Here is a 22,471-nt window from a genome sequence, read left to right as displayed (position 1 = left end):
GCTGAGACAGGTAGATTCTCGTACATTACTATATGTTACTTTGCCCCAACACATCAATGTATAGCACACTTAGTAAACAATCCCCTTCTCTGTATTAGACAAGGACATATGGGAGTTTTCCACGGATAGCGACATCATTCTCTTGGGGAACTTTAATGCCCGCATGAAAAATCATCAGTTGATTTTTTATGATACCTTAGATGAGATACTGAGAGAGCTAGATACCGATGATATGGAGCTTGACAGACGCTCGCATGATGAGGAGTACACTAAATACGTTAGATATTTGATGGAGATGGGGGCCTCACATGGATTGGCCATACTTAACTGCCTACAACAAGTTCAACAGCTGAGTTTACTTTCTTCCCACATAGACACAGAGCTAACATAGTGGACTATGTCATGGGTCACTCGAGCTTTATCCCATATATACAAGATTTCACAGTTGGAGTCAACCCATTTACATAGCAGTGGATCATGCTCTCTTGAAATGGACCATTTCCTTTTAGCTCACTACTACCCAACGACCACAAGGTGCACCACCTACTCGATATATTTTTACCTCAGAGTTTGATTTTATTAACACTCATGAGATTTATAGGCACTTATGCATTGAGGAATCCGGCCGCCCTCTAGATGAGCTCACTCCCATATTGACAAAGACTTTGCATGATGCAACATGAGAGGCATACACGCACACTCAGCTTAAGCAGAGATGGCATTCTCAGAGTATGCCCAAGAACAGCTGGTACAAGGGGTGCAGAGACATGAGAGCACGTCTCATGAGAGAGGTACTCTTGGGAGTCATCACCTATCAATAGTTTGGATTGCCTTCCGACGCTTAGTGCGACAGAAGAAGCGGGTTTACTTGGCTCAGTTAGAGCAAGATCTTTACCAGCTATTCTTAAGCCAAGACTCAAGGGAGGCATGGAGACTCTTCCATGGGCACTCACCTTCTACAAGCATCACTTCTACAGAGGTGTGGGATCAGTAGCGACAACTTTGTACACAGTTTGTGAACACCCACCGCTCCCACACCCCTAGAGATGCTCACATACTTTCTCTTTCTTTGCTGCAGAGATTGGTAAGGAAAGCCACTAACAAGAGGAGGACTGGGAGAGCTTAAAATCATGAGGCCTATCACAAATTGATGACGTGGCAATTCTACCCGTACACCCACACGCGTGCTGACTATACGGACGTTGACATGGCAGTAGTACGGATCCCCGAAATTTCCGATGACATGCTGACGTGGCAATTCTGTATGAACAAGCCCGCTTTTTGCGTTGACAACTGTACGGAATTCCGTATTTTGTGCTGGTTGCTTTTTGGGGCAGTTTTTAGGCTACATGCTTTTAGGAGTTGAATGCTTTTGAGCCAAAAGCTTATGGAACTTTTGCTTTTGAGTTTAGCTGATTTTGGGGCTCTGCTTTTGGCATCCCTTGTAAGAATAAAAGAGCCCTAAGGGCCTCACTTCTGAGAGCATCTGGATGCAGAGTCTGAGAGCGGAGGACCTTGCGGGAGTTGTACTTTGCTAAAAAATTAATATAAAAGAAATACCGAAAGGGGCGCCAGTCTTTGGGGTCAATCTCACCGGGCATGGAACTACGCCGGGCCGTGTCAATTAAATTGGACTATGATTTTAAAGTTGTGAAGTATTTTAAGTGAATCTCTCTCACGTCGCCACAGATTCTAGACTTGGGGTGCCCAAGTTTGTTACAAGGTCTTAGTAGCAAAGCATTTTATACATGTCAAGGATATGCTTGCAGAGCTTCTAGCAATGATGTTTAACTGTGCAATGTGTGAGGGTCTACCTGACACTTGGAACTTGTCTGCTATAGTGCCGATCTTCAAGGCAAGGGACCCTATGGAGCCTCGGAATTATCGTACTATTATGATTGTGCACAGATTGGTATGGTTATATGCATCCATTCTTGAGCAGAGATGGTCAAAGAGAGCTGGCATGCGAGCTAGGAGAAATGCAAATTTCGACGGGGGTTTTCTACTCTTGATCACATTCTGACGCTTAGAGCTATTATTGAGTAGATCACATGGGAGAAGGATTTATTGTATCTTTGTGAATTTTCGCAAAACATTTGACACGGGGCCTAGAGACAAGTTGATGTGCAAATTATAGAAGATGGGGGTACCCACAGAGCTGATTTGGTGGATTATGGCACTCTACGGGTGAATGAGGACACGTTCGCACCCCGAAGAGGCTATCTAATGTAGTTCACTCAACTATTGGGGTGAAGCAGGGATGGCCGCTATCTACGCTCTTTGGCATGCATGTGGATTAGGTTTCTGATTACATTGACAGAGGAGGTGTTGGCTGGAATGTGGATTCCGTTGTTATATGCTGATGATATTGTGCTGATTTCTGATTCTCCACAGGGGTTGCAACGTCAATTAGATGCTTTACATGTGTTTGCCCACAATAGGGGATTGTCTGTCAACCTTGGCAGAACCAAGGTTATGGTATTTAACACAACACCATAGTGGGTTAGGAGATCAGCCACATTTTCTTATGGCCAGGGGTCAGTGGATACAGGTACATACATTTACCTTGGGATAGTCTTCAATGGGCCAATGTTTTCATTGAGGAGAGCAGTGAGACTAGATGACCAGAGCTTATGCTGCCCTAGGCAGATTAGAGAGGATGTGTTCGCAGGTTCAATTCCAAAACCACGAACAAAGCTATGGCTCTTTGATACTTTAGTGCCATCAGTTATGCTTTATGGCGTCCCGATATGGCGACCTTCAAAGGACCACCACAGCAGATCTCTTAGCACTGATGAGTGGAGAGTCCTTTGGACCATAAGAACCTGTAGGCAAAAAGAAGGGTCCTCCTTTGGCCTTTCGCCCCACAAGCGTGCGAATGCTTTTTCAATGACTGGCTCTGTATGGAGAGGCCTTTGGTTTCCATGAGCTCTCCGATGATTAGAGCTAAGGCTTCAGTACCACATTAGATTATCAGAGAAAAGCTGGCTGCATCTCCACTCGTGGTTGAGGCAGACCAGATCAGTCTCTCTTATGCACAGTCCTCCAAAGACAGAGATATGGTCGCTTAGCTCTTGAGTCTTCCCGACAGCTAGCACTGCAGGGAGATACTACTTGCTGGTATGGACGGATCATATCATGGTTTCGGTATGGATAGATTGCCTCCTTTCAAGTACTCTTTGGATGCACCCTCTCTATCTATTACACGCACAGAGATCACTAGGCTCATTCGTCAGGACCTGTCTTAGCTTGACACTAGGAGGACTTGGATTCAACCAACCTTGAGTTGGGCACAAAGATGGCTTTCTAAAGAGAGCATCTTCTCCAATTGATGGAGGACGGGTTTGTGACCAGACCTAGTTACATGGATACACAGTTATCTTGGTGGATACGGTGCACTATTGGTCAGTTAAGCACCTCTTCACATCAGCTTGAGGTAGAAACTGGCAGATTTAGGGGGATACCTACAGAGGCTAGGATATGCCAGCTATGCCATTTGGTGCTTGAGAGAGAGCTGCATTACATATATCACTGTCCGGCGTACTACGAGATACGGGGGCAATTTCAGTATCTCTTCAGAGAGGGTTTTGGACCACTATCCAGGGGTCATTAGATATCAAGATTAGAGATATCTTAGATTATTTTTACTCGAGCTACATAGACACACAAAGAGCCTATTGCAGAGACCAGCAGAGAGACAGGACACTATAGCACTGTTTATGGATCCCGCGATCTGCGCTGACAGTTGTCCAGATTTTCCACAACTTGCGCCCAGCTTGACACGTGGATACAGTGTACGGATTTTTCGCTTTTTGCGTCGCAAATTCCGTTGGCTGACGTGGGCAGAATTTTACGCCGGCTTTTTGGGACTAATGCTTTTAGAACTTAGGCTTTTGGGGCTCTGCTTTTGGCAACCCTTCTAACCCCTTGGGCCTCTGGACGCAGAGCTTGACGAGATGGACTCATCGGGAGCTGTGTCTACTCGAAGCAATAATAAAGAAACACCAAAAGGGGTGCCAGTCTTTGGGGACAACGAGTCTTGGCTCAGAACATTGCCACACCATGTCATCTTCTCTCAGTTCTTCAAGTTGTTTTGAAGTACTAAAAGTGTAGCCAAGTGTGTAGCTTGCGGTTATCTCTATGTTTCTGTTTGATCCCTCGCTGGAAGTGATTACAAGAAAATCCAAACGCCCCCGACTGTGGGGTACCTCATAGCGTCGACAGAGACTACGACACAGGATACAGATCACTTTAGATCAACATGCAAGATGCCCAGTAGGAGTACTTACCGACGATATTCTACAGCAACTGATGCAGTACATCCTCGGACAATGCATAATGCCATACATCCTTGGACATTGGTGTTCATACATTGAGATTGTACTACCCACTATTTCACAATCACACACTTTATAGTGCTACACAGCTCTGAGCTGCTTAGATTCATGACAGTAGCCATTTAGTCTTTATTTTATTTCATTTCATTTTATTTTGTACCCTCACATAGTATCAAATTCATCAGGATTGTAGCGGTTTGGTCTCATAGGTCATTTTGGCCTTTTGAAGACATTTAATATAACATAGGAAACAGGCAAACAATGTTGATTTTAAAAATAACGTTTAATAAGAACTTTAAAGCAACTCACTAATGCTAAAGAACAATGAAAGTTGAAAAACAACGCAAGTGAAGAGAAGAGAACATGCGTGCAACAGCACATGCCTCTCCCACACATGCAATTACACGAGCACACTTTTAACCACACACCTGCTCAGGATAGCCAGAAAAAAACTTGAAAAGGAACCAAAATCCTGGAGCAAGTGCAAAACAAATTGTTAGTAGCTGCGTACTTTAAAAACTTGCCTTCTTTAGAAAATGTGGCATTCAGAATAGCATTTGGAAAGCTTGACGGTGGTAAAAATTGCATACCTCTGTCAGATACCGTGCTATCGTTCTTGATGCAAGCACAGCACATGACCCGAGTGCTGCATGTTCTGGCACAAGAGGATCTTTTAAGCTCTTTAGTAACACTGGCAGCTGCTTAATCATGGCACTCGGAAACCGCTTGAAGATTTTTTTTAGCGATGATGCTGCCATCCTGTATAGCTCTCGTTTAGACAAATGTACGATTCAAAGCAAGACATTGGCAAGCCAAGAACTCATCATATACATTCACTTCCTATGCATGATTACAGAGTAATGACAAAGCCAACCAATGGTGAACATGTAAAAAGACTGTTTACGAGATCAGGTATCAACATCATTTCTGGAGTAAGGAAAACTTAATTGGCATTCTCTACCAGTTTGCCTTCACCATAAGAGGGATTGTATCACTTGTCCCGTTTCTAGCAAAGATCACCTTGCTAAACCTAGTTGAACTGAAAACACTTGCTTTGTGCTGGCTTGCCTGGCCTTGAGAGTATGCACGTACTCAGGGTTAATTTGGGAGCTATGAGTTAAATGTACAAAATGCTATTTTCGGTCCACGCTTTACTTGAAAGCAGCAGAAAAGCCAAAAAAATCCAGGCATACTTCCAATATCCTATAGAAAGATGCAACAAATACTTACCATACAGTAAACCCAAGGGAATCTTCAAGGCAGAACATGAAAGGAACATTGACATCAGATAATTTACTAATCGTCCCAAGGTTCAGCGTCTAGGACATGATATGAAGCAAAAAGTTATATTTCTATCGAATGGAATTTGCAAAGCTTCGACCTCGTAGTGAATGCTTGCTTTGAATACATTGACAATAGCAAACTAGTTCTTTTTGGGAAAACAACGATGGGATACATAAAATAACAGTTACTACCTCCTTAACTACAAAGTTGAGACTTTCTTGTAGCACTTTTATTGAAATTCATGAATAACAACCGTATGGGTCACTCGCTGCTGCTGCTCGCATGCTTGCCATCGCTGCCCCTTGCGCTGCCCTTATCCAGCCTTGCCCGCCCCATCTATCCACTCCCCGACCCCCACCCCCCAACGCTCTCTAGGCTGCCCCCTTAGTGGCATTGACTCGACCTTGTTGCTCCACCTCGCCCTCAACTCACCTTCGCTCGCCATCAGAGCAGCAGACATAGATGGAGGATTCTGCTCCGCCACAAAGGGACTCGACAGAAGCCCTCTAGCCCAACCCCACAGAACCCACCATCCGACTTGCTCTATCGCCAACAGAGCAAGCGAGCTTAGAGGCAGAGGTGGCTCGCCTTCAGGCCACCTTTGTCATCTGCAAGATTCTCGACCCCTCCCCAATAGAGACCTCCTCCAAGCCCGACTTTTAGCAGAGGTGCGGAAGAACTCACATCTAGCTTCTTGGACGAGGATACCATTAGATGGATGCCAAGGTCATCTCGATGAGCCCGTTGGCCATTTGAGCGGTCACAACTCATTTCCGAAAGTGGCGCCATGGCTTAGATCCAACATCGGATGTTCTTGTGGAGGAGTCAATTTACTTGGGGGTGACCTTTATTGGCACCACTGGCAGATTTTCCATGGCTCAGGCAGCCCGAGACCGGATTACACGGGGATATGTAGCACTAGCCACCCTAGAGCACAGATGCCATCAGGCCCACTTCCAAGAGCCCCGCACCAAAGGGTGGCTCTTTGACACTCTAGTCACACCTGCCATGATGTATGCCGCGGTAATATGGGCACCAGGACTCTCAGCACCTCTATGGACACAGATAGAGTGTTAGCACAGCTAGCCGCACCACCCATGCTAGTAGAGGCCCTTTTTCAGACGATCCGTTTCATTCAGCGCATGCGAGAGCTCCCACCAGACAAACTCACTCGTAGAGCTTTTGAGGCATCGATATAGCTGCATCAGGAGGGTGACAGGAGAGCATGCTACTCACAGGTCACAGAGTGGTTTACATTCCATGGTTTGGACGTCACACACCTGCCTCCTTTTCAGTATGATCCTGACTCTGCTCATATACGCCTCTCACACTGAGAGGAATCGTGTTCTCAGACAGGACCTCTGGCAGCTCTACATTAGGGAGACATGGATCACACCCAAAGAGCCTCTCCCCACGAAGAGGCAGTACTACAGAGATCACTTCCTGACTATCCTAGCAGATGGGTTCATCCAGAGACCAAGATACATGGATATCTACAATGCCACATAGAGCACGGGTCGCCATCGGACAGCTCAGAGTGTCGTCACACCAGCTAGAGATCGAGACAGGGCGAGCTACACATGTCCCCAGAGCAGAGAGGGTATGCAGACTTTGCACAACAGAGATTGAGAGCGAGAAGCACTATGTTTGCAGATGTAGAGCACATGAGGAGATCAGAGGCAGATACCCGACCTTGTTTGCAGATCAGCCCACTCTACAGCAGATTTTTGAGTCCAGAGACTAGCACGAGTTTGGCCGCTTTCTCCTCGAGATACAGCAGCATACGGACTCTCTCCTCCAAGTAGCATCAGCTGGGAGAGATGAACACCAGACACAGCTCACATACTTTTTTCAGAGGACCATAGCAGCTCCACCACCTTCGACCATCCATAGAGGAGTGACTCTACAGCAGGCTGAGGAGGTCCGAGCTCGCAGATTCAGACGTACCCATGGACGCAAGGCGCCTCGCCTACACCAGAGCGAGATCCAGGAGATCCAGGAGCACTACTATAGATCTTTGGAGGAGAGATGCCTCTGGGCTTTTGTAGATCCAGCAACCATCTTACGAGGACTGCTCACACCCTACCCGCCCATGCATCCTGTACTACACCCAGATTATAGTACTAGATGGAGCTAGAGATAGGATAGCATTTCATCTTCTGATTGTACATCTACCCCACCATATAGGATTACATTTTTCCCCCAGTTTGGGAGCTCCATCCCCACCCTTGTATCACTTTCCTCCCCCAGTCATCATACAGGATAGTCACTTTTAATTTTGTACCTTTTATTCTTTACGGATACACAGAGGACACCCACCTCATGTACTTTGATTTGTCTCATAGGCCGACTTCCACCTTTTATAGACGTCAAAAAATCTTCCTTCTCTCTCTCTCTCTCTCTCTCTCTCTCTCTCTCTCTCTCTCTCTCTCTCTCTCTCTCTCTCTCTCTCTCTCTCTCTCTCGGAGCCCCTCCTCGCTCCCCATCACGCAGCCATCTACGTGGGTCAGCCAGCAAACACCTGCATTATCCTACGCCCAGCACCTGGCAGCCTGCATTAGGCTCAACTTGTACCAGCGTTTGCTGCTCCAGAGTTAGAGTTTTCAGCAGGGGCTTCGGCGTGTCAACAGACCAGACATCGCAGAGGTCTCCCTTTCCTCATCGCCATCTCCTGGAGTCAGCATCCTGTAGTACCCATTCAGTACTCAGCCATCCAGTAGTTTCAACACCAGTTCAGTAGCATCTGCCAGCAGCATCAGCATTCATTCAGCGCGTATTGAGCCCAGTATAGCTTTCAGCGAGTATCTTACCTGCAGGGATTTATTTGCAAGGAATTTGGAAACTGCAGAGTTCACAGAAATTGCAAATTGACACATACAGAAAGCAAACATATGCCATGTAGGCTGAATGGGGAAACATATGTATGCATAATGCGGTGCGTATAGGTTGCTCTCTCCTCTCTCTCAGAAAGTGAAACAAATAAGGCAAGACAAATGGCGGCGCACTACATGGTCACAAGCAAGAGGATGACAGCCATTGAAAAGGATTTGAAAGAATGCAAAGCCCACATGGATGAGTGGAAGAAAGAGAAGAATTTAATTCTCGAATGGAAAAAGAGGGAGGAACAGGCGAGGGAACTAGAACGCAAGGAGTTCCGGGATGAAATTCAAGCTTTAAAAAGTAGCATCTCAACCCTTCGGGAGGAACTCGACGAAACCAAAGAGGGAAGACACCTTGAAGATGGGGAAATTCAGCCATCAATGATTGACGAGGTGAATAGTATACGAGCACAAGTCAAAGAAATAAAGGAGGAAGGAGGAACGAAGACCTCATGGGTGGAGGTTCTCTCCAAAACACAAAAGAAAATGGACGAGGCTGAAAAATGGATTGAAGTTGTCAAGAAGGGAAAGGGCAAAGAAATTCCGACTACACCCGACATCATCAACAAAACACTAGAAGAGGAACAACGAAGAAGGGTACGCGCTCTACACGTGAGAGTGACCGGCCTAAAAGATTCAGATAAGGTGGACCAAGAGGTGAAGAGCCTCATGTCCATGATGGGGGTGGAGAAGCCCTCGCACACACAAGCTTGGAGAGTGGGCGAGAAGAGTGAAGGTAATGGGGAGAGTTCAAAAGGACGGGCTCTCATTTTGCGCTTTCCCTCCATGGAAGAAAAGAAAGACTTTTTAAAGAAGAGGCCAACCCTCAAGAAAACAGGCATCTTTTTAGGAGATGATCTTACGCTCTCACAGCTTGCACATATGAGAGAGGTCATGCCAGAGATTATAGCAGCAAGGGAGAAGGGGAAGTTAGCTTTCTACAGAAATGGACGAGTAGTGATTACAGAGCACCGCTCTACATGACGGTGCGAGACCTATGGGACCACTCTCAGGATGGCAGTTTGGAACTGTAATGGTTCGTATAGACTTGATGTGGGGGCCTTTGAGGATAGCTTCAGAGACAGAGACATTGTTTTCTACTCAGAGACTCATCAGGCTCCAGGACAGTTGATGCCGCACATATCAGGATACAGATGGGAGACAGCTTGTAGGACATGCACCAGAACTGCACATGGGACTAGAGGATCAGGAGGTGTAGCAGTTCTTTTCAGAGAGGAGCTCCAACCACTATTGCACATAGTTCGGAGAGATGATCAAGCCAGATACTTGTGGGTGAGGCTGAGGGCAGAGACTGGACGTTTCTTGTACATCGCCATATGCTATTTTCCTCCCAGCACTTCAGTATATGCTTCACCCACAGGACAGTCTCCTTACTCTATACTTGATGATGATATCTGGGAGTTCTCCAGAGATGGAGACATCATACTCCTGGGGGATTTCAATGCCCGTACAGGCAGCTCACAAACAGTCTTCTATGACACATCAGAGGAGATGCTTAGAGAGCTAGAGCCAGAGGAGTTGGGACTTGAGAGATGCTCACACGACAGAGAGCATAGAGAGTATGGGAGATACCTGAGAGAGATGACGACTACTCACAGTTTAGCCATACTAAATGGCTTAACGACTTTCCCATTGTCTACAGGTTTTACTTGTTTTCCACATAGACATGGGTCCAGCACTGTAGACTATGTTCTGACACATCCGAGCTTTATCTCTCACATTCAGGATTTCACAGTGGGGCCCAGGCCAGTTGGGATAGCAGTAGATCATGCACTTTTAACATTATCAGTCTCCTTTGAGTACAATACATCTCAGGCCTCACGGGATGGTGGACATACACGCTATACTTTTACACCAGAGACTGACTCAGTCTATGTAGAGGAGATACGTAGGCTTTTATGCACATCAGAGCCAGTATACACAGTGGAGGAGATCACATCTATGCTGACAGAGGCATATCCACACACTCAGCCTGGGCAGAGACGTCGTTCTGGGCACATGCCTCAGAACAACTGGTATGATGAGGAGTGTCGACAGAGGAGAGCTCAGATACAGCGAGACCTTACATTGGGAGTGATCACCTATAGACAGTCTCGCATTGCTACACGACGACTAGTGCGGCGGAAGAAGCGAGCTTTCTTGGTCCAGATGGAGCAAGATTTATATCAGCTCTTCCTTAGTAGAGATTCTGGAGAGGCTTGGCGTTTATTCCATGAGAAGTCTCCCCCACCAGTGATTACTTCTACAGAGATATGGGGGCAATATGCAACATCTTTATACACTGTACCTGGACAACCACCATTACCAGACCCACCACAACCATGTCCGGCTACGAGCACCTTCTTTACCACTGAGATGGTAAAGGAGGCCATTGACAGGATGAAGACCAGACGGGCACAAGATCATGAGGGTTTGGTAGCAGAGCACATTATACATGCTGGGGATTTGTTGGCAGAGATGCTTGCACGGATATTCAACCGTGTCATGTGTGAGGGTCTCCCCGAGTCTTGGAGATTATCTACTATTGTACCTATCTTCAAGACAGGTGACCCCACAGTGCCGGGGAATTACCGTACTATCATGGTAGGACACACATTGGCACGGTTATATGCATCCATCCTCGAGCATAGGCTGAGCAGTTGGGCAGAGATTATGGGCATACGAGCACCTGGGCAGGCTCGTTTCAGAAGGGGTTTCTCCACACTAGATCATGTCTTTACACTCAGAGCTATCATTGAGGAGGGTCCAGCACATGGTAGACGGATATACTGCAGCTTTGTGGATTTTCGCAAAGCCTTTGACACAGTGCCGAGGGCCAGATTGATGCACCGGCTTATGGAATTGGGGGTACCCACAGAGCTGATGTGGGGGATCATGGCATTGTACAGTTCAGTGATGGGTCATGTATGCACATTAGAGGGGATATCCGACATAGTTCACTCCACCATCGGAGTGAAACAGGGATGCCCACTGTCCTCTACTTTATTTGGTATGTATGTTGATGGGGTCTCTGATTATATTGACAGAGGAGGTGGTAGAGGTGCTCAGCTTGCAGGGACATGGATCCCTCTTTTATTGTATGCTGACGATATCGTGTTGATATCAGAATCGCCAGTGGGTATGCAGAGACATTTGGACGCATTGCATAGTTTTGCAGAGGATAGTGGATTGTCTGTCAACCTTGGTAAAACCAAGGTCATGGTATTTAATACCACGCCACAGTGGGTTAGGAGATCAGCACCTACTTTCACATATGGACAGGACAGTATGGAGTACACTGATGCATACACATATCTTGGGGTGGTCTTTAGTGGACCGAGGTTCACACTGAAAGTAGCAGCAGACACTAGATTGACTCGTGCCTATGCAGCCCTAGGTGGTTTAGAGAGGATTTGCTCGCAAGTTCAGTTCCAGGAACCTCGAACAAAGCTCTGGCTTTTCGATACTTTGGTCGCTTCAGTTATGCACTACGCGGTTCAGCTTTGGGGACCGTCTATTGACAGTGCTGGATGGACTAATATGGAGAGACCCCTGATATCTATGATTTCTAGGCTGATTAGAGCCAAGGCCTCAGTCCCACATGACATCATTCGAGCGGAGCTGGCTGCCCCACCTATGGAGGTTGAGGCACTCACCAGATCAGTATCATTTGTACACAGCTTATGGGACACCACCAAGGACAGGTATGCCAGGCTTGCTCTCGAGTCATCCAGACAGCTGGCATTGCAGGGAGATACATCATGTTGGTATGCACAGATGAACTCATGGTTTCAGAGGCATGGTTTCAGCATGGACAGGCTGCCCCCTTTCCAGTATTCTCTTGATGCACCATCCTTGGCTCTTACACGGATGGAGACTACTAGACTCATTCGGCAGGATCTTATCCAGCTTGATAGCAAGAGGACATGGATAGAACCATCACGGGAGTTGGGTACGAAGAGGGTTTTCTATAGAGAACATCTTCTTCAACTCACGACAGACGGATTTGTCACACGGCCCAGTTACATGGACACACATCTATCTCATAGGTTACGATGTGCTATTGGCCAGATTCGCACATCTTCACACCAGCTTGGGATTGAGACAGGTAGATTCAGAGGCATACCAGCAGACAGTAGGATATGTCAGTTATGCCATGCAGAGCCAGAGACAGAGTTTCACTACATATGTCGCTGCACAGTCTACTATGAGATACGGGGACGCTTTCATTGTCTATTCAGAGATGGTTTTGACTCGTTAGACAGAGTCATGAGATATCAGGATCAAAGATGTCTCGGATTATTCCTACTTGAGATTCAGAGACATAGAGACGCTCTATTGAATGGGCAAAGCAGAGACAGTCCCAGAGACGCATCTCAGATTTCTTCAGTCTGAGTACCACAGAGTCAGAGGGGACACCACCACCAGAGAGCTCGGTTCCCACCCATACACACATCAGCGGTACTCTCATTGATCGAGCTATAGAGTTAGGGAGATCGAGACGACCGCGACTGAGAAGGGGAGCCACGCAGCACCGGCGGAGATTGCGGCAGAGGATCCACAGGATTCTAGCACGCCACCCAGAATGTCGATCGGGATAGGCTTCATGCTATTGCTATATTGTATCATGGTGACACTTATCCCCACTTTGTACCTTTATGGCATGATACCATTGCTCAGCCTACCAGCCACCCATAGGAGTCGGTAGCACTCCTATCAGTTCTTTGTTTGTAGTTTTCTTGTTTGTACCCAGACTTGGTACTAGACTCATCATTGTAATCAGTTGGTCTCATAGGTCATTTTGGCCTCTTGTAGACGTTAATATATCATTTCATTTCACTTCTCTCTCTCTGCGACATCGTTATATACGGTTCCTGGGCAGGATCCGCTTCCAGATCCTACAGAGCCATGTCCACCTACGAGCACCTTCTTTACCACTGAGATGGTAAAGAGAGCCATTGACAGGATGAGGACCAGGAGGGCTTACGATCATGACGGGCTAGTAGCGGAGCACTTTATACATGCTAGGGATATGCTGATGGAGGTTCTTGCAGTGTTGTTCAATCGTGCCATGTGTGAGGGATTACATGAGACTTGGAGGTTGTCTACTATTGTGCCTATATTCAAGGCAGGTGATCCTACAGAGCCTGGAAATTACCGCACTATTATGGTTGGACACACACTCGCACGATTGTATGCATCCATTATTGAGCAGCAGTTGAGTAACTGGGCAGAGGGTGAGGGTGTACGGGCAAAGGGACAGGCAGGTTTCAGGAGGGGTTTCTCCACTCTTGACCATATTCTGACACTCAAAGCTATCATTGAGGAGGGCAGGTCACATGGGAGACGGATTTATTGTAGCTTTGTGGATTTCCGCAAAGCATTTGACATGGTACCGAGAGCTCGACTGATGCGCAGACTGCAGGAGATGGGGGTGCCCACAGTGTTGATTTGGGGGATTATGGCTTTATACAGATCAGTGATGGGACATGTACGTACCCCAGAGGGGATATCTGACTTAGTTCACTCCACTATCGGGGTGAAACAGGGTTGCCCATTGTCTCCTACTCTATTTGGTATGTATGTTGATGAGGTGTCTGATTACATTGACAGAGAGGGTGATAGAGGTGCCCAGCTGGCAGGGACGTGGATCCCATTGTTGTTATATGCTGATGATATTGTCTTGATCTCTGACTCACCAGAGGGTATGCAGCGACAGTTGGATGCATTACACAGTTTTGCAGAGGATAGTGGATTGTCTATAAACCTTGGTAAAACCAAGGTCATGGTGTTTAACACCACACCGCAGTGGATCAGGAGATCGGCACCGACCTTCATGTATGGTCAAGAGATTGTGGAGTATACAGATGCATACACTTACCTTGGGATAGTCTTCACTGGGCCGAGGTTTTCTTTCGGGAGAGCAGCAGAGACTAGACTGACCAGAGCTTATGCGGCCTTGGGAGGCTTGGAGAGGATGTGTTCGCAGGTTCAGTTCCAGGAACCTCGGACAAAGTTATGGCTCTTTGATACTTTAGTAGCCTCAGCTATGATGTATGGGGTACACGTATGGGGACCTTCTGTAGGCCAGGATGGTTGGAGACGTATGGAGAGGCCCTTGGTATCTATGATCTCCCGATTGATTAGAGCCAAGGCCTCCGTACCTCACGCGATCATTCGAGCAGAGCTAGCTGCCCCCCCCATGGAGATTGAGGCGCTTACCAGATCAGTGTCCTTTGTGCACAGCCTATGGGATACTACTAGAGACAGATATGCTAGACTGGCCCTTGAGTCTTCCAGACAGTTAGCTCTACAAGGGGACACTTCATGCTGGTATGCACAGATGACTTCATGGTTTCAGACGCATGGCTTCACCATGGACAGGTTGCCCCCTTTCCAGTATTCTCTTCAGGCACCCTCGCTGTCTCTTACACGGGTGGAGATCACTAGACTCATTCGTCAGGACCTGATCCAGCTCGACACCAGGAGGACATGGATAGAGCCGCCTCAGGAGTTGAGCACGAAGATGGCTTTCTATAGAGAGCATCTTCTCCACCTCACAGGAGATGGGTTTGTGATTCGACCCAGCTACATGGACACACATATGTCTCATGGTTTGCGTTGTGCCATTGGTCAGATACGCACATCCTCACATCAGCTCGAGATTGAGACTGATAGATTCAGAGGGATACCAGCAGACAACAGGATATGCCGATTATGCCAGAGAGAGCCAGAGACAGAGTTGCACTACATATGTCATTGCACAGTGTTCTATGAGATACGGGGGCGTTTCCACTGCTTATTCAGAGAGGGTTTTGGTCCTCTATCTAGGGTCATGAGTTATGAGGATCAGAGATGTCTTGGACTATATCTACTTGAGTTACACAGGTGTAGAGACACTTTACTAGGGAGAGCTAGAGAGAGGCAGTCCCAGAGACACATTATAGATTTCTTTTCACTAGATATGGGACAGCCAGAGGAGCAGCCACCACTGCAGAGCTTGTCCCACACTCATTCGACCACTACTGGCACTCTCATCGACCGAGCATTGGAGCTACAGAGATACAGACGACCGCGACTGAGGAGAGGAGCTACACAGCATCGACGGAGACTACAACAGAAGATTCGAGCCATACTCTCTCGACATCCAGAGTGCAGATGAGGATGGATCCTCACCATTTCTTCCATCTTTGTTTCACACACTGTTACATCCAGTTTACCGGGTATCTATTGTATCGGCTGCTACACCCACGTAGTTTTAGTTTGTAGTAGTAGTAGTAGTATTTTGTTCCACTTCTAGTTCTTTTCTAGTTCTTTTGTACCCAGACATGGTATTAGATTCACTATTTTGTAACTGATTGGTCTCATAGGTCATTTTGGCCTTTTGAAGACGTTATATAACATTTCATTTCATTTCATTTCTCTCTCTCTCTCTCTCTCTCTCTCTCTCTCTCTCTCTCTCTCTCTCTCTCTCTCTCTCTCTCTCTCTCTCTCTCTCTCTCTCTCTCTCTCTCGTGATGGCTTAGTGGCTGAGCATTTCACGCATGCCAGAGATTTACTAGCAGAGCTTCTAGCAGTTATGTTTAACCGTGCCATGTGTGAGGGCCTGCCTGATACTTGGAGCCTATCTACTATTGTACCTATCTTCAAGTCGGGAGACCCTATGGAGCCTGGGAATTATCGCACTATCATGATTGGACACACATTGGCACGGTTGTACGCATCTATTCTTGAGCAGCAACTGAGTAGATGGGCACAGAGGGAGTACCCACAGAGCTCATTTGGGGGGTCATGGCATTATACAGGGCAGTAGTAGGGCATGTACGCACCCCAGAGGGTCTATGAACACCGGTTTACTCCACTATTGGGGTGAAGCAGGGCTGCCCGCTCTCTCCTACTCTATTTGGTATGTATGTGGATGAGGTTTCTGACTACATTGAGAGAGATGGTGATAGAGATGCACAACCGGCAGGGACAAGGATTCCACTAATGTTATATGCTGATAATATTGTGTTGATCTCCGACGCTCCGGAGGGGATGCAACATCACTTGGATGCTTTGCATAGGTTTGCCCAAGAAAGTGGTTCGTCAACCTTGTAAAACCAAGGTCATGATATTTAATACCACCCCACAGTGGATCAGGAGGTCAGCGCCAGCATTCACACAGCCAGGAGAAGGTGAAGTATACAGATGCTTATACTTACCTTGGAGTGGTTTTTAGTGGGCCAGCATTTTCATTGAGGAGGGCAGCAAAGACTAGATTGACCAGATCCCATGCAGCATTGGGTAGATTGAAAAGGATGTGTTCACAGGTTCAGTTCCAGGAGCCTCGGACGAAGCTCTGGCTCTTTGACACTTTGGTGGCTTCTGCATTGCTTTATGGAGCTGAGATTTGGGGACCTTCACTGGATCATCAAGGGAGGACAGGCCGCAGTGATGGATGGGGGGACATGGAGAAGCCTCTGGTCTCTATGATCTCCCGGCTCATTAGAGCCAAGGCTTCAGTACCACGTGCTATTGTACGAGCAGAGCTAGCTGCCCCCCCACTAGTGGTTGAGGCGCTCACCAGATCTGTCTCCTTTGTGGGAACTTCCCAAAGACAGATATGCACGCCTTGCGCTTGAGTCCTCTCGACAGTTAGCCATGCAGGGAGATACAGCATGCTGGTATGGGGAGATGACATCATGGTTTCAGGCGCATGGGTTCAGCATAGACAGATTGCCTCCCTTCCAGTACTCATTGGATGCGCCCTCTCCGGCTCTTACACAGTCCGAGATCACCAGGCTCATTCGCCAAGACTTGACTCAGCTAGACACCAAGAGGACATGGATACAGCCACCACAGGAGCTGGGCACGAAGATGGCTTTCTACACAGAGCATCTCCTCTAGCTTACGGAGGATGGTTTTGTGACGAGGCCCAGATACATGGACACCCACTTGTCTCATGGGATACGATGTGCTATTGGCCAGATACGCACATCCTCACACCAACTGCGGATCGAGACTGGGAGATATAGCGGAGTACCAACAGAGGCCAGGACAGGCCCCCTGTGTGACATCGAGCCTGAGACACAGTTGCACTACACATGCCACTCCCCCGTCTACTACGAGATACGAGGCCGCTTCCATTGCTTGCTCAGAGAGGGCTTTGGACCATTCTCTAGAGTCATGCCGTACGAGGATTAGAGATGCCTGGGTTTGTTTTTGCTCGAGCTGCGTAGACATAGAGAGAGCCCGATGAGAGGAGAGGCTAGCCAATCTCAGAGACAGATCACAGACTTCTTTAGAGCTGCCACTCGACACCCGGAGGAGTTACTACCACAGCAGAGCTCGTTGCCTCACACCAAAAGCACACTGATCGACCGAGCGACTGAGCTGGGGAGATCAAGACGCCCACGACTGCGAAGGACTACATAGCATTGACGGAGGCTGCATTAGAGGATTCGGATCACTTTGGCTCAACATGCAAGACGCCCGGTCAGACTACTGACCATGGAGGAGATCGATGAGATCCGCCAGCGACCGATGTTGGATCTCCTGTGATCTAGCTATCCAAGCTAGCTGTTTAGCTGCTTAGTTCACACCTAGCAGTTTAGGATTCCATAGTATTTGTATTTTTATTTTGTCATTTCTGTCATTTTGTCATCTTGTTACTCTGACTTTGTATCAGATCCACCACATTGTAACTTTCTGGTCTCATAGGTCACTATGGCCTTTTGTAGACGTTAACATAACATTTCATCTCTCTCTCTCTCTCTCTCTCTCTCTCTCTCTCTCTCTCTCTCTCTCTCTCTCTCTCTCTCTCTCTCTCTCTCTCTCTCTCTCTCTCTCTCTCTCTCTCTCTCTCTCTCTCTCTCTCTCTCTCTCTCTCTCTCTCAGGACCTCTTGAGGAGGGGCACAATGAGAGAGATCCAGCGACAACGGAAGATCATAGATTTCTTTCAATCACAGACAAAGGAGTTCGAGCAAACCCACCCCCCCCCCCCCCCCCCCCCCCCCCCAGCATAACAACACCAAAGGTACCAGAGGCATACTGTTTGATCAGGCGATAGAGTTGGGGCGGTCCCGTCGCCCATAGATGAGAGGGCCCTTTCGATATCAACGCAGACTGCGACAGAGGATCCATACCATACAGGCACGACATAGGAGCCGTCCCGGATACTGATGTATATGTATATGATGCCTCGACTGTCAGAGAGCTCCATTGTATCAGCTCACCCTTTCTCTTCCCTTTGTATCAGCTTTCGCCCCACCCCTACCCACTATTTTCTTTTCAGTTCTTTGTACTTTTTGTACCCAGACCTGGTATTAGATTCACCACATATAACCTTTTGGTCTTATAGGTCATTTTGGCCTTTTGAAGACGTTAATATAACATTTCATTTCATCTCTCTCTCTCTCTCTCTCTCTCTCTCTCTCTCTCTCTCTCTCTCTCTCTCTCCCCCCATCAAGGTCTTCTATCGTGACTCTCGTAAGCAGCTCTTTCTATCACTATAGAAGTCTTCTATTGTTAAAGAAGTTTTCTATTGCTAGAGAGATTTCTATCCTGAAAATCTCTCCCTCTAAGGGATGGTTTACACGAACTCACACACAAATCACACAAGCGTGCGAATACGCAAGCAAGTGGACCCGGGTGAAGCCCGCATCTTGTTAAATCTCTTTTCCTTCCGAAAAGAAATTTTTGCACGCTGTCAAAGGCGGCACACAACAGCAGGTCGCCACTCTCTCTCTTCATAGGCCTAGACGATCCCATCGCAAGGATTTTTTGGGTGCTTGGGATGGACCAACCAGTCGATGTCGAAGATGAGAGTATTTATGAAACCCCGCATAAATCAAAAGCGACATTTAGGCGGAGCTTTTGAGAGAGCACACTATCACCACATTTTGTGAGAGCAGAGTAACTCTCTAGAGTCAAAGATGATTTAATGTATGAGAAGGTACATGTGATGATTAAGGCACAGTTGAGCCTCTTGAGGGTGACATTGATAAAGAGATGTACGCGAATGCGGAAAATTACAAACAAGCTATGTATGCAGACATGAGGAAAGAATTCGATTTTAATGAGATGTATGCATCATTGAAGGTCAAAATGCAGACGATTGTGAGGGCAGAAGTGAATGTAATGGAATGTGTGACGCAGAAAAGAAGAGAGGATGCACTCGCTATGTTTGAATCCTCGAAATCAAAAAGGGAAAAACGCATGAATGAAAAGGATGCATTGATCGAAGCACTTAAGGAAGACCTGGCAACTTGCAAAAATACCCCCGCAAAGGAGGCAGAAAATGAACCCTCAATGATCAAGCAGCTCGAAAGCATTAAGAAGCAGGCAAAAACTCTACGAGAAGAGGAAGATCAAAAGGCAGGAACAACCTCTTCGTGGGTGGAGCACCTTTTCAAAACACAAGAGAGGGTTGATAAAGCTGAAAAGTGGATCGAGAACGCAAAGAAAGGCAAAGATAAGATGCCTGAAGCCACACCGACATCGACAATCATCAATATGACGATTGAGGAGCAGCAAAAGAGAAAGACTAGAGCCCTTTATGAACGTGTTACAGGTCTCAAAGACACTAAAAAGTAGAAGAAGAAGTGCAAGAGCTCTTGAAGCGATGGGTATTTCTGAACCCAAACACACGGGTGCTTGCAGAGTTGGCAAGAAGAGAAGTGATGAGAAAGGAAGGCCCAAGGCAAGAGCACTCATTATACGTTTCCCTACAATGGAAGCTAGGAAGGAATTTCTGATGAAGAGACCAACACTCAAGCAAACTGGGATATTTTTGGGTGATGACCTCACTCTAACACAGGTAGCTGTCACGAGGACGTGGCAACTACTAACTACTGCCACAAGGACCTCGCAATTGCTAACCTTAGTTGTGGTTTCTTTCCGATAATTTTTATTTGATTTTTGAGAACCTCTTTTTAAAATCATCGATGGCCGGACATTGTGTGGCCAGTGTGAAACTGCCCATGGCCGAGAGTTTCACTGAAACCGGCCCGTGGGGCGGTAGGCGTTGCTTTCACCCGAAATTCTTTACTTTAGACACACACAGAGTACTTTGCAAAGGTAACCTGTAACGGGGATTAACACCTAAGTACACACACGGCTCGGAAGCTAGAATGCTCCGAGCAGACGCCGACAACCTGTAGGCCCCAAAATTGGCGCCCCTTTCGGTATTTCTTTATTCTTTAGGAGGGTAAAGTACAAAGAAGAGTCCTGGGAATCCTTTGACTGTATCCCACTAGATACCGCCTGTTTTGGCCAAATTTTGGCAACATAACAGCCCCTAAACTTGCACGAAACCAATTCCCTTGCTGGAACTCGCTTCTACTGGCGTATACTCTTTGATTCCTGCCCAAAAACAGTAAATTCAGCACGCTGTATTTACTGGTTTTTGCCCTGTTTTCAGCCCCAAACAGTCCCTTAACTGTCCTCTACCAATGGGGCACGATCCCAAGGGTTCTGGCGTCTATATGGCTGAAAAACAGTAAAATTACAGCGCATACACAGCACTGATTTTGCACCTGTATGGTGAGGTTATGACCCTCACTAGTGCCTACTTTGGAGTAGCAACTAGCTACCCCTGTTCCTGCTCAAGGAGGCTCTTGCCTCAGCACAAAAGCATGAACCCACACAGCTGTACAACAGTCAAATGAAGAGCCCTCTTGTGGGGCATCACATAACTGCACGTAGGGGAGAGAGAGAGCAGTGTGTAGTGTGCAGGGCATCACTCCTAGCACCACACTGTACATGAGAGGGAAAGGAAGCACTCCATAGCTCTTAACCTGTGACAGTTTGCAAAAAGAGCCTCTCCCAGCTTAAAATTCAGAGTCCTTTCTTCCTTGTGAGGCAAGTGCACAGAAATGTGCCACTTGGCGCATTTACAAGCATTTTCCCGTTTCGGGTTCGCCGCTTAAAAATATCCCAACCGACGCATCAGTTGACTTCGCGGCAGAGTTATAAAATGTTCCCCTAGTCATACCGAAGGTAATGACGCGAACACATTTCACGGCCCAAAATAGCAGTTCCCTAAATTTTTAGGAGATGCTTCCGTTGGGCTCCCACTGGTCATCTGACCATCTATCCTCATTGGAACCGCATCCAAAAGTGCAATGTGGCCCGACTGTCAAATACTTTCTGTTGGTGTTCCCACCTCAGCTTTGTGCCTTTATTGAGTTCACTTCCTACTATCCACCAACTTGCTAAGTGTGACGAGGGGACCTACATGATCTTGAACTGAGCCTAGACATCCTTTTACTTCACGAGTTCCAGTGCCGACCAACTTTCCGTCTGCGGGTGAAACTACCGTTCACATTGGCCATACAATGTCCGACCATTTGCAACTTCAAAAAGAGGGTCTCAAAAATTAAACAAAAATCATTAGAAAGAAACCAACAACTAAGGTTAGCAGTTCCCACGTCCTCGTGACATTCACCCGCAGACGGGAAGGCCTTGTCGCCACGAGTTGGTCGGGCCGACCGGCACTCGAATCCGAGCAGTAAAATGGTGTCTAGGCTCAGTTCAAAGTCAATTAGGCCCCCTCGCCGCACGGTACTAGGAACAGTAACTCAAAGAGGCAGCACCAGAGTCTCCAGAGGGTCAAACACTGCCACCTCAGCTGAAAATTGACACAAATCGACTTGAGGGTTGCCCTTCTCTTTCATTGTGTCTTACATTGTGTGTGTGAGTAGTTGGTGCAAGTGATGAAGCTTTAATGGAAAGCTTGCCGTCTCAAAAATTAAACAAAAATCATTGGAAAGAAACCAACAACTAAGGTTAGCAGTTGCCACATCCTCGTGACATACCCCCCTCTTGAAATCGCAAACGTCCTCGATTGCATACCTTAAATACATGCCGTAGATGATCTTGTGTGGTAAGCACCCTTTCATCCTCGCATGTATCCGCAAGAAAGACTGTCAAAACACATGTACAAATGACTTAATGAGAAATTGATACTTTTGTCAAACTGTACACTG

At 47.1% G+C, this 22,471-nt stretch overlaps 1 protein-coding gene across 1 annotated transcript in view; it reads right to left on the bottom strand.

Annotated features, from left to right (window-relative positions):
- Nucleotides 1-22,471, bottom strand: part of LOC147424409 (proteasome activator subunit 4-like) — a 239,300-nt gene that overhangs the window by 53,083 nt on the left and 163,746 nt on the right. The window contains exons 22-23 of the mRNA XM_086499516.1: nt 4,928-5,096; nt 4,766-4,809 (exon numbers count right to left, since the gene is read on the bottom strand). Coding sequence (XP_086355642.1) covers nt 4,766-4,809; nt 4,928-5,096 — 213 coding nt within the window. The remainder of the gene's footprint in view (nt 1-4,765; nt 4,810-4,927; nt 5,097-22,471) is intronic.

Source organism: Adiantum capillus-veneris, chromosome 25, assembly GCF_014529385.1.
Source record: "Adiantum capillus-veneris isolate H3 chromosome 25, ASM1452938v2, whole genome shotgun sequence".
In the NCBI taxonomy this organism is placed as follows: Eukaryota; Viridiplantae; Streptophyta; class Polypodiopsida; order Polypodiales; family Pteridaceae; genus Adiantum; species Adiantum capillus-veneris.
The sequence above is the reverse complement of the archived record's forward strand: the minus strand, read 5'-3'. Positions and strand labels throughout refer to the sequence as shown.